We start from the raw sequence: 15,352 nt of genomic DNA, 5'->3' as shown, positions 1-15,352 counted from the left end.
CGGTCCCGTTTCCGCCCCAGGGCCCCCCGGGCCCCGGGAAGCGGCGGCGGCGGCCCCGCCCCGCCCGCGCGTTCCCGCCAGCGGCGGCCAATGGGCGCGCACGGGGCGCGCGCGGGGCTTTTCCGCGCCAAACTCCAAAGCCCGCGGAAAGCGCGCGCGGCACCGGCACCGGCTCCGGCACCGCACCCGGTGAGTCCGCCGGGACCCCCAGCCCCAGCACCGTACCCGGTGAGTTCGCCGGGATCCCCAGCACCGGCACCGCACCCGGTGAATCCGCCCTGACCCCCAGCCCCGGCACAGCCGCCCATGGCGCTGCCGCCGCGGGCCGGGGAGCGGCCGGGGGCACCGGGAGCGGGAGGGCAGCGAGGGACGCGGGGGTTTCTCCGCCCTGCCCAGGGGGTGCGGGAAGCGGCGGGAGCGCTCCGCGGTGCGCGGGCGGTGACAGCTGGGTCTGGTGCCCCGGAGGGGTCGCGTCGCTCGGGGCTGCGACAGCGGGACCGACCCCCGTCCCCGAACGGGCCCGCGGGAGGGGGTGTGGCCGTCAGGGGCGGTGCCGGCGGCACCGGTGCCCGGCGGGCCCGGGGAGTGGCATCGCCCCGGGGGCTGCGCGGGGATGACGCGGCGGGGCTGGGGCGGGTCCGGGCGCGGCGGGGGTCGCTGACGCCCCGCCGTTCCCCGCCTGTCCCGGGCGGGTGTGCGGCCGGGGGGCCGCGGGCCGCGTTCTGTCGGTGACGGCCCCTTTAAGACCACGCGCTTCGCCCCCTACCCCGTTTATCCCCTCTTCATTTGCATGATCGCGCGAGACTTGGCGCGTGGGCGCGGCGGGCGGGTTTCAATTGTGGCGCGAGATACGGCCGGCGCGAGCGGAGCCGTTAGGCTCCCGCGTGGGAGGGCGGGGCCGGCCCCTCGCAGCCAATCAGCGGCCGAGCCGGCCGGGCCGGCGGCCAATGGCGTGCGGCGGGCTCGTGAGGGGGGCGCGGCCGCGGGTGCGGGCCCGCCCCGGCGGTGCCGCCGCTGAGCGCGGTCCCATTCCCGGGGCAGCGCCGGCGCCATGTGGATCCAGGTGCGCACCATGGACGGCAGCCAGACGCACCGCGTGGACTCCCTCTCCAAGCTCACCAAGGTGGAGGGGCTGCGCCTGCGGATACACGAGGTGTTCGGCGTGGAGCCCCACCGGCAGCGGCTCTTCTACCGCGGCAAGCAGGTACCGGCGCGGCGCGGGCATTGACAGCAGGGAGCGGCAGCAGCGCGGTGCCGGACACCCCCAGCCGGGCCCTGCTCCCCTCCAGCTGGGGACGGGTGTTCTAATTTATTTATTTTTAATTGCATGGAAATAAGGGGTTTTGCTGCCATCTAGTGATCCCCGCTCCCTCCCGCGTCCGTGGGTTTGCCAGGACAGGAGCCCGCTGCAGAATTGCCTTTATTCTTACTTTGCTTTACTGTTTTCTACCTAATGTGTTGCTCTTCTGCCTTGACATCGCCTTTATGAAGTGTCTGCAAATTACCAGTGGTTTTATGGTCTTTAAAGTACTTAATGTTTTTGAGCCTTGCAAGTTACACCGCTCTGAAATCCATAAAGATCTAATTTTCCTTTGTAAATTGGGAAAAGCATCTCATGATTTTGAAGTTTCTCAGCTGATATCAAATTCTCACTAGGTACAGAGCACTTCAGTGGCTCAGTGCTGTATTATGTTCTCAATAATACGTTTACAATTGCTGTTGCACAGCTGTTTTATTCCCTGTCAGTTCATAATGTAACTAAATTAGCAGTGAAGTCAATCAAAACCATTTAAAAATACAATTGCTGTAGTCTACCTAGTCCTATGCTGCTAAACCTTCGTGCTAGAGAAACTCCTAAGCTGGTGTTTGGTTGATCACAGGATTAATTTCAGGAAAAGCAGCGGGATGCTGAGCTGGCTGCAGATGGACAATTGTTTCTAGCTGCTTTTCTTTCTGTTTTAGGCAGTCCCGAGCTAACTGTACTCTGTAATTAGCAGGTGTGACACCTGGACTAGCCTCAGTCTAAGCTCAGGTACCAGCTCTAGCATAAACAGAGGCCTGTAGGATGGTGTAGCATCACCTTTCTGTCGGGTTGCTGTAGATTTGGGTGCATTAACGACCCATTTGTGTTGTAAATCGAGTGATAAGGGAGGTTGGTTCAGGGCAGGTGCCACCTGTCAGCCTGTCCCTGAGGTCTGGGGTTAAGCAGGTTTTCAGAAGTGGCAACTTTCATTCAGTTTGTCCTTGCCCTCCAAAGGGAACCCCTCCTCCTGCAGCCCCAGTGTTCCCTGGCTCGGGCAGGAACGTGACCCAGCCTCTCTTAGGCCTTGTTCCCATTGTGCTTTGTCTGGCTGTTGGAAGCCCTGCAAATGTTCCATTTCTTACCCGTGAGTGTTTGTCAGTGGGGTTAGGAAATTAGCTGTTAGTTCAAACCTGCCTCCTTTGTTTGAGGTTTGTCCTCGGTGCTGGGCTCTTCTTTCTGCCTGTGCTTTGAGCTCCTGTGGTTTCCTGTGCTGTTCCTGTGCTCTTCCATTTCACTTTGCACCTGTTGTCACTCGTGTCCTCTGCTGCTGTTCCCATGTTGGTGACACTGTGTCCTGCCTGAGAAGGAACAACCCATTCCTGGTGTGTTCTTCTGCACCTCGAGGAGTTTTCATCTCTGAACCAGCAAAAAGCTCAGACCTCTTCCTGTGCAGTCAGATTTCCAGGGATTGTTCCACAGCCATTTGATGCCATAAATCAGAATTGAATTATCATAGTGATTCCTGTGAAGTGTAAATTTTTGTGGTTTTGCTCTGCTTCCCCCTGATAGAGAACAAAGCTCCAGGGATTGCTTTTTCTGGTGGTTTAGGCTGGAAAGGGATGATCATTTCCTGTATAATTTCTTAGTCAGACCTTAAATATGTGGGGAAGCTTGTCTGAACTTCTGACTGCTCTGTGGGCTCCGGCCTTACATGTTAACTCTAAAATGGTTGTGTTCCTTTGAGCTCTTGAGAGGTTATTGAGGGGCCTCTTTCTGCCTCTGCACTTCTCTTTTTGCAGGGGCAGGGTCCTGATTTGACTACAAACTGTACCAGATAAACTCTTAGAATTAGAGGGAGTGTGAAATTGGAACACGCCAGGCTACGCTGAAGAGCGATCGAGTGGTTTCAAGTTGAATTGACTCTTTTTTGATTTTACTTTTGATGGAAAAAATGTGCGTTTGCTGGGAGAAAAGTGTGCGATTAACTCTGGCTTCTACTTAGTGCTATGAATTATGGTGTAACAATTCGTAGCATTATGGAGATGGTGTAACAACAATCTGGGTCACACACAATTAAAATATAAAGACAAGCTGCATTAGCATTTGGGATGTGTCTGAATTGAGGAAGAAATAATTTTTTTTTTTAGGTAATGTGGAATTATCTTTGAGTTCTGACGGGGATGTGGAGGGTCTGTGGTTGTTTAATTGTAGGGAATGTGCTGCAAACTTTTCCAGATCTCCTAGAGGCTGGGTAGCGAGTCCAGAGCAGCATGGCTGCCTTGCTCTGGCAGACTGAAAAAAAAGCATTTAAATATCAGGGGCTGAGAGAGAAGAAGGGCCCAGATCTGGCTGGTAATGGTTCCCAAGCCACGTGGTGGATGTTGGCGGGCTCTGAGCTCGATGGGAGGCTGGAGGCAGCGCGGTGCAGGCGGTGAGGGGATCCCTCGGCGGTTCGGTGAGGGGATCTCTCAGCGGGTCCGTGAGGGGATCCCTCGGCAGTTCCGTGAGGGGATTCCTCAGCAGTTCCGTGAGCGGATCCCTCGGCAGTTCCGTGAGGGGATCCCTCGGCAGTTCCGTGAGGGGATTCCTCAGCAGTTCCGTGAGCGGATCCCTCGGCGGTTCCGTGAGCGGATCCCTCGGTGGTTCCGTGAGGGGATCCGTCAGCGGTTCCGTGAGGGGATCCCTCAGCGGTTCCGTGAGGGGATCCCTCAGCGGTTCCGTGAGGGGATCCCTCAGCGGTTCCGTGAGCGGATCCCTCGGCGGTTCGTGAGGGGATCCGTCAGCGGTTCCGTGAGCGGATCCCTCGGCGGTTCGTGAGGGGATCCCTCGGTGGTTCCGTGAGGGGATCCCTCAGTGGATCCCTCAGTGGTTCCGTGAGGGGATCCCTCGGCGGTTCCGTGAGGGGATTCCTCGGCGGTTCCGTGAGGGGATCCCTCAGCGGTTCCGTGAGGGGATCCCTCAGCGGTTCCCTGCTTTCCCTGCAGATGGAAGATGGGCACTCCCTGTTCGATTACAGCGTGGGGCTGAACGACATCGTGCAGCTGCTGGTCAGACAAAGCCCGGCCGTGCTGCCTGCTGGCAGCAAGGACAAGGACCCCGAGCTCTCGGACAGCGACTCCGGCTGCGGCTCCGGCCCCAGCGAGTCCGACAAGAGCTCCCACAACGGGGAGGCTGCGCTGGAGCTGGAGGGACAGCCGGGCACGGCCGCCCAGCCCGACTGGGCAGACCCCTGCTTCGGCCTCTACAAGGTGGGTGCTCACACGCTGGGAGCCCTCGGACCGCGCCTGGCCTGGGGAATTGTTCTCTGTGCTGGAGAATCGCTGAAAATCTTTCGCACTCCAGTTGTGTGGGCAGTGCCTTTCTTCCTCTCAAACATCCCGACAACAACGACAGAAATACCAACCAAGCCACAAACCAATTCAATGCAAAATGCTGTAGGTCCAAAAACTTAATTTTTTCATTTTGTCCTTTGAAATTAAACTACAATACACTAATTTTTTTTTTTTTTTTTAAGTATTCAGAGTGTCTGGTTTGATTTTTTTTTTACAAATTTTCCCAGTATTTTTGCTTGGAGTCACTACATTTGTCAAAGCTGAAACTTTCTTGAATGAACAAAAGAAAATCTTGAGCAGCTGTTTCAGAATAATTTTATTTCTCTGTTTCAATGGGTTTTATTGCAGATCTAGTGATGTCTTTGCCAGGTTACGAGCAAGACACTTTGAAACTCTATTACAGACTAACCAATAATGGTTTGGGCTCACCAGCAAGGCTGGGTTTACATGTGCTGGTGTGGAATGGGTTTATAACCTTACAAATTCAACCTAAGCAGACTGTAGGGCTGCACAACAGGACCAGGAGAGCAGAGGAAATCTTAATTTTTAGGGTGGTCACTTAAATATCTTGATGATGGTGCAGTTCTTGAGATGGTTAAATCTTTAAGTAGATTGGAAATGAATACCTAATTTGCAGATCCCTTTTGGTGAGCTGTGCTCTTGGCTCTGTACAGATCAATGACCTGGTGGATGCTCGGGACACGGACATGGGAGCGTGGTTTGAAGCCACAGTTGTGAATGTAACCAGGAAAAAACCCACCACTGGATCAGCTGAGAGCTGCACAGACCCTGACCAGCCCACAGCTGTCCCTGAAGAGGATGTGATTTATCATGTGAAATATGATGAGTGAGTTTTTGTTTTGTTGCCTTCTTGGCCAATAAAGTCATTGGGGTCGTGGTGTTGATGGGAAATTTTATTGCAGATATTGCACAAATTAAAACAGAACTGGGCAGTGACACAGTCATTATGTCATTGGGCCCTGGCAACTGTAAGGTTGTTTTGCAGTTGGAATTCTGGAATTGCAGTTGGGGGCTGGAATCATGTTTTTATGGATACCAGCATTTACAGGGAATGCTGGTGTCCAAGGGTGGAAGGGAGGCAATAATATCAAAGTCAGACTGGTTGGTTCTGGCTGTGTCAATCATGTTTTTATGGATACCAGCATTTACAGGGAATGCTGGTGTCCAAGGGTTGAAGGGAGGCAATAATATCAAAGTCAGACTGGTTGGTTCTGGCTGTGTCTGTGTGGGAGGAGATTTTATCCTTGATGATATTCTTGTGTTGCACAGCAAAATCAACCTGTCAGCGTAACACCTGTTCCTCCCCAGAGCTGATGTTGAATGTGATTTCTGTTGTGTCCCTCCCTTCAAGTTACCCAGAGAATGGGGTGGTGCAGATGAGCTCGGGCAACGTGCGGGCGCGGGCACGGACCATCCTCAAGTGGCACCAGCTGGATGTGGGGCAGGTGGTGATGGTCAACTACAACCCCGATGAGCCCAAGGAGAGGGGCTTCTGGTACGATGCTGAGATCCTGCAGAAAAGGGAAACCAAAACCACCAGGGAGCTCAATGCAAAGATATTACTTGGGTAAGCTGTTCATGTGGGATAAATGGAATTTTCCTGCTCTGCTTCAGCTTTCTGAGGTCTGAGTGGCTCTGCTGGCGTCTGTGAACTCGAGCTGTGGGATACTTCCAAACTCTGATCTCTTCTCACCTTCTTCTAGGGAAGCTGGTGATTCCTTGAATGACTGCACAATTATATTAGTGGATGAAATCTATAAAATTGAAGAGCCAGGCACTGCTTCTCCCATCAGTTCTGGAACCCCAAAACGTGAGTCTGACGTGGAGTTCTTGCATGTCTGTCTTACTTTGTCATGTCCTGCCAGTTGTCTCTGTGAGGGTTAAAGGTTTAAGGGCTCCAAGTCACGTTCAGCTGTGCCTCCTTTGACCATTTCCAGTTGATCTTGGCACTTGCTGAGTATGGTTTGTGTTTGCCCACAGGACAGAGTGGACCCGTGTGTAAAGCCTGCAAGGACAACCCAAACAAGACCTGCAGGGTCTGTGCTTGTCACATCTGTGGGGGGAAGCAGGATCCAGATAAGCAGCTCATGTGTGACGAGTGTGACATGGCCTTCCACATCTACTGCCTGAACCCTCCCCTCAGCAGAATCCCAGATGATGAGGACTGGTAGGTTCTGAGGAGGTGTGTGGGGTGTCACAGTTACATCTAATTAGGAACAGGGATGTGGATGTTTAAGGTTTTTTTTTTTTTTTTAAACTTCATAGCTTTTCATGAGCTTAATGAGAGTAGGTTTTAAGCCCATGGCTTGCACACTCCTTTTCCTAGTTTAGGGATCTGGATGCCTTTTTTGTGTACCTGCCTAAGGGCAGGGCTTGGAGTAACCTGGGATAGAGGAGGGTGTCCCTGCCATGGCAGGGCTTGGAATGAGATGAGCTTTAAGGTACTTCCAGCCCAAACCAGCCTGGGATCCAAAGAGGACCAAATGAGTTCTTGATGCTGGGAGGATTCAGCTGTGCAGTGGCTTTTATGGGTCGCTGCAGGCAGGCCCCATCATCAGATCAGGCAGGTTTGTGCATGAGATTCGTACAGTGAGAGTTGTGGGTAGTGAAATACATCCTTCAATAGACACAGAGTCAGTTGAAATGCACTGGTTTGTTCCCTCAGTGTTTCAATACTGTATACAATGATTTTATATCACAGCTGTTTCCTGATACATCTGCACAGGAGCTGTTGTAGGTTAAATTCCAGCATGGAAAGTGTTTCCATGTCCTGTCTGGTTTCACATGGGGAAATTGTAACGTAACTCACTGTGGTTGGAGGAAATGTTCCTAACTGAAAGCTTTGCTACTTGTTAATTTTCACTGACTTTAGGTATTGCCCTGAATGTCGAAATGATGCAAGTGAGGTGGTTTTAGCAGGAGAGAAATTAAAAGAAAGTAAAAAGAAACAAAAGATGGCATCTGCTAATTCCTCCTCCCGGAGAGACTGGGGCAAGGTCAGTCCAAAGCTGTTTTACTTGGAGTTGTGTTTGTTCCTTTGGGCTCTTGGCTGATGCTGCTCTCTGCCCAGGGCATGGCGTGTGTGGGGCGCACCAAGGAATGCACCATCGTCCCCTCCAACCACTATGGACCAATCCCTGGCATCCCCGTGGGCACCATGTGGAAATTCAGAGTTCAGGTATGAGGCTGAATCCTGGCCTGACCTGCTGTGGGGAAAAATTGGAGTTACCCAGCTCCTGCAAGAAACTGAAACAGTTAATGTGGAAATGTGTGTGTCACTGGATATATGGAAGTGCAGCAGGAAAAGAATTCTGGCTTTGTCTGGATCAAGTGTTCCATAACTAATGCTGCATTGTTGGACCATCAAGTGCTGGTTTATTTTGTTGTAGTGCTCTTTTTGGTAACTCAAAAACCCCAAAGCAAGCGGATTTGTTCCCAGTGGTTTGTCCTGGAGGTTTGCAGTGTGCCCTGCCAAGGGTGTCTTAAATATCCACGTACATGAAACAGAAGGTTTCTCATCCTGTTAGAAAGCTGGGGCAGAAAAAAGCACTGGCTTATCCAGATCTTGTTTTCAGGTATTGAGGGAAGGCTGCTATTACAACTCTTTCAAAACTTGATACAAATATTTAATATCTGTATTATTCTTAAATACCTGGAGCATTTTAATAAGCAATTTCAGTAAGAAATATCCAGATAGTTAGATTTGCACACAAACCTTATCCATGTGTTCAATTTACTGATACAGTCAGTGCCTTATTTTTTAGAAGCATTTTTATTTTTCTTCATTCTGTCTGGAGCTTTTTGGGGGATGAGTGTGAGAGCAGCTTCCCCCTGTGACACATGGAAAGCAAATGTGAAGTAGCACAGTTGGTTCAGCTCAAAGCCAGTGCTGATGGGGCCTGTTGAGGGCAGGTGCCTCCAAAGCTGATTTTGTCTCCCAGGTGAGCGAGTCTGGGGTGCACAGGCCCCACGTGGCAGGGATCCACGGCAGGAGCAACGATGGGGCCTACTCCTTGGTGCTGGCAGGAGGATATGAAGATGACATTGTGAGTGGATTCTGATTATTTATGCACAGAACCAAACAAACCTGTTGAAACTCCACACCAAGCACTTGCCCAGCTTCACCCATTTCCTTCAGAAGCAAACGAGGCAAGGAAAAGCTGCAGTGATCTGTTGATCCCAGAGTTCTGACTTTTCAAGGTCTGCCTTACACCCACGTTGGAGCAGTCTCGTGGGCTGTGCTGCCAGCTGTTCACTTGCAGCAGATCCTGTGTGAGCCTGGGCTGCTCAGGGGTGTGACAAGACAGCATTGTCACCATTGTCACCTGATGTCCTCTCCTGGCAGCCTGAGGGACAACCAGAGACTGGCCCAGTCTGGGAGCTTAAATACACGGGAAGCATCTTTCCTCTTTGAGGATGCCCTGCTAAACCTACCTGGTTAAAAGACTCTCCTGCTTTTGTTGAATTCTTTTTGTGACTGTGAAATCCATCCGTGTTCATTTCAGGATCATGGGAATTCCTTCACCTACACGGGCAGTGGGGGCCGGGACCTGTCTGGGAACAAGCGCACGGCAGAGCAGTCCTGTGACCAGAAACTCACCAACATGAACAGGTTGGCAATGGCTGTGCTCCATTCTGGCCTCAGCACCTGGCACTCTGTCAGCACAGGGGTTGTTGGGCTGTTTAAGCTTTGGAACAAGGGCCAGAGTTGGGTCTGGGCTGTGGTTTGGCTGCAGATCAGTTACAGAATGGGGATGCTCCTTTCAGTGCCCTGCAAGGGGACGGAACTGGGTGGGGTTGGTGTCACCTGCAATACTGGCTGACACTTAAAGAACAGAGCAATAAATTGGTGTGGGAGTTCTGCTCTCTCCTGGAGACCTTTGCAGCCACTGGAAACCAGACCATTTGTAATTCTGAGCTGTTACTCTCAGATAAGCCTGGGCTTGAGTGGAGGAGCTGCTCTGGGCTGGTGCATTGAGGTCATGCCATGAACAATTAACTGTGCCCCCATCAGGAGGGTCCCTGAGTGCAGAGGTGTCAGTGTCACACACAGGGGTTCCATGGCAGGCACACACTGAACTCTGGCCTCTCCTGCAGGGCCCTGGCTCTGAACTGCAGTGCCCCCATCAACGACAAGCACGGGGCTGAGGCCAAGGACTGGCGGGCGGGGAAGCCGGTCAGGGTGGTCAGGAACGTCAAGGGAGGCAAGCACAGCAAGTATGCTCCTCTGGAGGGCAACAGATACGATGGCATCTACAAGGTGAGGAGGGCTGAGCTGGGACAAGAGCGTGTGCTCGTGGCCAGGGGGCTTGGACAGAGGGCCATGGACTTGCTGTGGCTTTTGCAGGTGGTGAAATACTGGCCTGAGACGGGGAAATCTGGGTTCCTGGTGTGGCGTTACCTGCTGAGGAGGGACGATGAAGAACCTGCTCCTTGGACCAAAGAGGGGAAGGACAGGATGAAAAAGCTTGGCCTGACAATGCAGGTACTGCCCTGGGACATCACCTGGAATCTCAACTTGATGGAGAGCAGGGATTCTTCTGTTACATGCTCCTTAGCTAAAAATTGAGATTAATAAATGCTTTCGGTCTGCTGAGTTGTTTGTTTTTATACATAAAGAAGCTAGAAGGACAAAACTCACTTTGTTTCTGGTATGGAATTTCTATAGGCTGTGAAGTGCTTCCCTACAGCAGGGTTCTGTTGCTTAAATAGATTGAAAGTGCCCCTGGAGCTGTTCTCCAGAGGTCACTCTTGGACCTGTCTTGGTCTGCAAGTCTGAACCAGTGTGTTGGCATTGAATGATCTTTGATTTGTTTCCCTGCAGTATCCTGAAGGATATTTGGAAGCTGTTGCAAACAAAGACAAGGAAAAAGAAAATAATGGAGATGATGAGTTTGATACCCCAGGGAAAGGGAAGAGGAAAAGGAAATCAGCAGGTTTGTGGAGTAGGCAAGTGGATCTAGGAAACCTTGGAGGTTTTTGTGCATTTTACTTGGTTACTCTTTTCAGGTGGCTTTTTGGTTTTTTAAAAAAAATCTTTGTGTTTTCTTTCAGGTGGGGAGGAAACACCCATCTCCTCTCCAGCAGGGACTCCAAAGAAAACTAAAGTTGAGCCATACAAGCTGACGTCCCAGCAGAAATCTCTTATAAAAAGTGATGAAGCCAATGAAAAACTGTGGAATGAGGTCCTGGAGGCTCTCAAAGATGGACCGGTACGTTGGGCATTTCCCCCCAGCTGTAGTTGTGCTGTCCCCAGCCACAAACCCTTGACTGAATTAAAGAACAGCTTCAGACCTAAAATTATTTATTTTAGTGTAAACACCCCCAGCAGGTTTAATGGGACAGATTGTGCATATTAAGATTTGTTGAGAATCTTTCTATGATCAATTGCATTTAATGGTGGGGGTTTGGGTTAATTTATCTTTCAGCACTAAGTTGGTTGAATGTTCTCTTTGCAGAAATTTCTGAATAAAGTGGAGGAGGCCTTTCTGTGTATTTGCTGTCAGGAGGTCGTGTTCAGGCCAGTCACCACCGTGTGCCAGCACAACGTCTGCAAGGTGGGCTGGGCTCTGCTGGGGAGGAATTGTTCCCTGGGAGGGTGGGCAGGCCTGGGATGGAATTCCCAGAGCAGCTGGGGCTGCCCCTGGATCCCTGCAGTGCCCAGGCCAGGCTGGACAGGGCTTGGAGCAGCCTGGGACAGTGGGAGGTGTCCCTGCCATGGCTGGGGTGGCACTGGATGGGCTTTGAGGTCCCTCCATGCTCAGCCAGGCTGGAATTCCTGATCTCTGCTGTGTCCAGCAGCACTGGCTGGGTTGGGTTTAACGTCCCTCCATCCCAATCAGGCAGGAGTTCTCTGCTCTCTGCTGTGTCCAGCAGCATTGGGGTGGGATTTAGGGTCTCTCCATCCCAGCCCTGCTCCCTGCTGTGTCCAGCAGCATTGGGATGGGATTTAGGGTCTCTCCATGTCCATCCAGGCTGGGAGAGATCAGTTCCCTGCTCTCTGCTGTGTTCAGCAGCATTGGCTGGGTGGGATTTAGGGTCTCTCCATCCCAGCCCTGCTCCCTGCTGTGTCCAGCAGCATTGGGATGGGATTTAGGGTCTCTCCATCCCAGCTCTGCTCTCTGCTGTGTCCAGCAGCAATGGCTGGGTGGGATTTAGGGTCTCTCCATCCCAGCCCTGCTCCCTGCTGTGTCCAGCAGCATTGGGATGGGATTTAGGGTCTCTCCATCCCAGCTCTGCTCTCTGCTGTGTCCAGCAGCATTGGGGTGGGATTTAGGGTCTCTCCATCACATGTAAGCTGGGAGAGATCAGTTCCCTGCTCTCTGCTGTGTCCAGCAGCATTGGCTGGGTGGGATTTAGGGTTTCTCCATCCCAGCCCTGCTCTCTGCTGTGTCCAGCAGCATTGGCTGGGTGGGATTTAGGGTCTCTCCATCCCAGCCCTGCTCTCTGCTGTGTCCAGCAGCATTGGCTGGGTGGGATTTAGGGTCTCTCCATCCCAGCCCTGCTCTCTGCTGTGTCCAGCAGCATTGGCTGGGTGGGATTTAGGGTTTCTCCATCCCAGCCCTGCTCTCTGCTGTGTCCAGCAGCAGCGATGCTCCCAGCTGGGAGCGCAGTGCCCCTGTTCTCTCTGATCCCATCCCACGAATCTCAGGGCTGGCTCTCTGTGTCAGAGCTGTCCCCAGTGAGCCCAGCTCAGCTCCCTGTCCCTGACCCTGCTCTCTGCTGTCCCCAGGACTGCCTGGACAGGTCCTTCAAGGCCTCTGTGTTCAGCTGCCCCGCGTGCCGCTACGAGCTGGGCCGCAGCTACAGCATGGAGGTGAACGAGGCCCTGCAGAGCGTCCTGGCCCAGCTCTTCCCCGGCTACGGCCGCGGCCGGTGATCCCCCAGAGCACTTCTCCCTCCCTCCCTCCTCCCTCCCTGCCGGCCACACCCACCCTGGGCTTAATTTAAAACAAAAAAAAAAAAGGTTAGTCTGTGTTTTCTCCCGCCCACCCCCCCCGCAAAACAATGGTTTGAAATCTTCCTGGTTTTGAAAACAAACCTGTAAACTCCAAGGATGATCCTTTTGTACGTTCGTGGGTTTTGTTTTTGTTCTCTGTGTTGAACTTTGCAATTTTATTTTTTGTTTTTTCATCCCCTCAAACCTGCCATTCATCAGTACAGAATTATTTGTTTCTAATAATGGACTGAAAGTGCTTCCGGTGAGGCTGCTAATGATGAGGAAAGTTCTCAGAGTGCCCCTCTGCCCCCTTTATTTTTATTTTTTATTCCAAAAATGGCTTGGTTGCTAGAACAATCTTCACTGTCTGGGGATTTGGCCATCAAGGTAGACTCGTGCATCACCTTGGCAGCATTTTGATACTCAATTTGTACAAGTGGTTCCTGGCTTTGTACCACAAGTGGGTTTTTACTATTTTTTTGTAAGAACTGGGTTTTATACATTTGACAAAAAGCCATTTCCTGCTAATTTTGTATCTCAGAAGCAGAAGGCTGCTTGCTTAGAGCCAAGTGGTTGGAGCAATATGAAGTACTACCTCACTGGACTTCTCTTAGGGAAGGATTTGTTCAGCTGGGCGCTGTCCCCTGTCCCGAAATGCCATTGTGGAATATCCTAAAGCCATTCTTAAGTGCCTTTTGTCCTTTGCTGGAAGACTGGGCTCTGAATCACCATCAAGGTCTCCTTTTTTTCATAAGCACTGAATTGTTGGGACTTGCCAGCCGGATTCTTTGGGAGCGTGGATCACTGTAGCTGTGTGTGATTAGTGGGGATTTGCAGAGGATCAGGTTTCCTAGTTATAGGTGTATTGGGGAGTTTTTTTCTTTGTTCGCTGCATTTCTACTTGGAAATGAAAAATAACCAATTCTGGCTTTTGTATGAACCATTTTGTATTGGCCATGCCTGGAGAAGGCTCCCTTGGTCTCCCTCTAACATTACCAAAGTTTGCAGTTTGATACCTCAGCAAGACAGGGATGTTTTTAATCACACTTTTCTGCAGACAGACTGGAACAATTGTGCCTATTATTGGTTTCCTCAAATCTTACCCTTTGCAAGGTGATTATGTTAATATGTTAGGGAAAAAGACCCTGCAACATTTTATACGTTTTTTGGTGAATTTGTCAATTTTTTTGTATAATGTGCAAGTTGATGTTCTCAAAATAAATATCTTTTCAGATGAATTGTTGACTGTTCTCCTTCAATTCTCTTGATCCAGAGTGGGTTTCCAGACCCAGTTCCTTGGTTGAATTTATGTCCCATTAAGCCAAACCTTTTATTTTTCTAAGGGTTGAGATTTTCATTCTGATTTTTCACTGCAAGTTTGGCGAATCCTCATTTCCACTGCTCCAAAATCACAAACACCAACTGGCAGTTGGAACTGTTTGTCCATTTAATGAATAAACTCCAAAACTGTCGCAAATGCCAAGTCCTGCATCATATTTGAGGTGTTACAGGAGCAAGGGTGAGCTTCTCCACAAACCAGAGGAATTAATTCAGCCACTGAGGTTTTCACAAAGGCAGATGAAGGAAATAAAGCACCATTAAGGTGGTAAAAACAAAATCTCTGAAATGAAGCAGCACTAGCACCATCTGCCCTCTTTAAAATAAGTTTATTTTAAGGTCATTGTTAACGTGAAACACTTTCAGATATTTAGATTTCATTGCAAATGTCCTTGTGCTTTTTATTCTGTGTTGTGATGGGAAGAATTGAGGTGAGTGAGTGAAAGTGAGAAAGTATTTCTGCATTTAAAATGCAATAACTGCAACGACTTCCTTGGTTTATTGGTTGTGCTGTTACTTGGAACTTGAAAAACAAACTTTGTTTCCTCCATAGGTGCCAATGTACTGTTCTGTTGGTGGCTTTTTAAAGCAACAATTACAATTCCCCTGCAGATTGGACACTTTGTGGTGAGATGTGCCAAAATTATCTGTCCCAAATTACAAAGCCCTAGCAGGGAAACGGCTGCGCTGCTCAGCGAGGGATTCCGTGCTGGGCTGATGTTTCACCTCCCACCCTCACCCGGGGCCGTTTGTGGGGCAAATCCCCGAGATGGGAGCGGGAACAGAACAAAGGTTCCTGGGGAAAGACCGGGGGAGCGACAGCAGCAAAAACCCAACCGAGGAGCGGCTCCTGTGCTGGGAATCCAGCGCGGGCACGGACTGCGAGCTCTGCTCGGCCTCATTGAGGGCAAATCGGCAAATTCGGGATGGAAATGAGCTGTGCCCGGACACCGGCGGGGACCGGGACCCCAGAGCTCCCCGGGCAGCGCCGGCCGAGCCCCGGGAGCGGCGGGGATGGGGATCGGTGGTCCCGGGACCCCCCGGTCAGTGCCGGTCCCCAATTCCCGCTGTCCCCCTCAATCCCTGCTTGTCTCCCCGTCAATCCCCGCTGTCCCCTCGATGTCCCCCGCCGATCCCCGCTGTCCCCGCTGTCCCCCCCGATGTCCCCGCTGTCCCCCCCGCTGTCCCCCCCGCTGTCCCCCACGATGTCCCCCCTGTGTCCCCCCCGCTGTCCTCCCCGATGTCCCCGCTGTCCCCCCCGCTGTCCCCCCCGATGTCCCCGCTGTCCCCCCCGCTGTCCCCCACGATGTCCCCCCTGTGTCCCCCTCCGTCCCCGCCGTTCCCCGCCCGGCCGCGCGGGGGCGCGCGCGCTCGCCGCTCCCCCATTGGCGCAGCGCGGCCGCAGCGCCCCCGCCCCGCGCTGTGCGGCTCCTCACGTCCTCACCGCCCCGCCCCGCGCCTGACGGGCACCTCGCGCCG

The 15,352-nt window shown here is 52.0% G+C and overlaps 1 protein-coding gene across 2 annotated transcripts; it reads left to right on the top strand.

Moving 5' to 3' along the window:
- Nucleotides 1-88: 88 nt before the first annotated feature.
- On the top strand, nucleotides 89-13,773 carry UHRF1 (ubiquitin like with PHD and ring finger domains 1). Of its 2 annotated transcripts, XM_059489936.1 has the most exons (17): nucleotides 89-228; nucleotides 1,042-1,204; nucleotides 4,228-4,491; nucleotides 5,250-5,422; nucleotides 5,948-6,163; nucleotides 6,300-6,406; nucleotides 6,577-6,763; nucleotides 7,469-7,592; nucleotides 7,667-7,774; nucleotides 8,538-8,642; nucleotides 9,102-9,208; nucleotides 9,694-9,856; nucleotides 9,944-10,081; nucleotides 10,421-10,532; nucleotides 10,651-10,808; nucleotides 11,055-11,153; nucleotides 12,329-13,773. In XM_059489936.1, exons 2-17 carry the CDS (start codon nucleotides 1,052-1,054, stop codon nucleotides 12,473-12,475), a joined length of 2,361 nt encoding a protein of 786 aa, XP_059345919.1. In that variant the 5' UTR covers nucleotides 89-228; nucleotides 1,042-1,051; the 3' UTR covers nucleotides 12,476-13,773. The 2 variants fall into 2 exon arrangements, with proteins under 2 accessions (XP_059345919.1, XP_059345918.1); XM_059489935.1 differs by lacking the exon at nucleotides 89-228 and having other exon boundaries at nucleotides 993-1,204.
- The last annotated feature ends 1,579 nt before the right edge of the window (nucleotides 13,774-15,352 follow it).

This window comes from Ammospiza nelsoni, chromosome 27 (genome assembly GCF_027579445.1).
Source record: "Ammospiza nelsoni isolate bAmmNel1 chromosome 27, bAmmNel1.pri, whole genome shotgun sequence".
In the NCBI taxonomy this organism is placed as follows: Eukaryota; Metazoa; Chordata; class Aves; order Passeriformes; family Passerellidae; genus Ammospiza; species Ammospiza nelsoni.
This window is presented reverse-complemented; position numbering and strand designations above follow the sequence as displayed.

Bases quoted from the DNA above. Each gene is read 5' to 3' on its own strand.
- UHRF1 (XM_059489936.1), top strand. From the start codon at position 1,052: ATGTGGATCCAGGTGCGCACCATGGACGGCAGCCAGACGCACCGCGTG. The intron at 1,205-4,227 runs GTACCGGCGCGG...CTTTCCCTGCAG, and splicing joins TCTTCTACCGCGGCAAGCAG to ATGGAAGATGGGCACTCCCT. The intron at 10,533-10,650 runs GTTTGTGGAGTA...GTTTTCTTTCAG, and splicing joins GAGGAAAAGGAAATCAGCAG to GTGGGGAGGAAACACCCATC.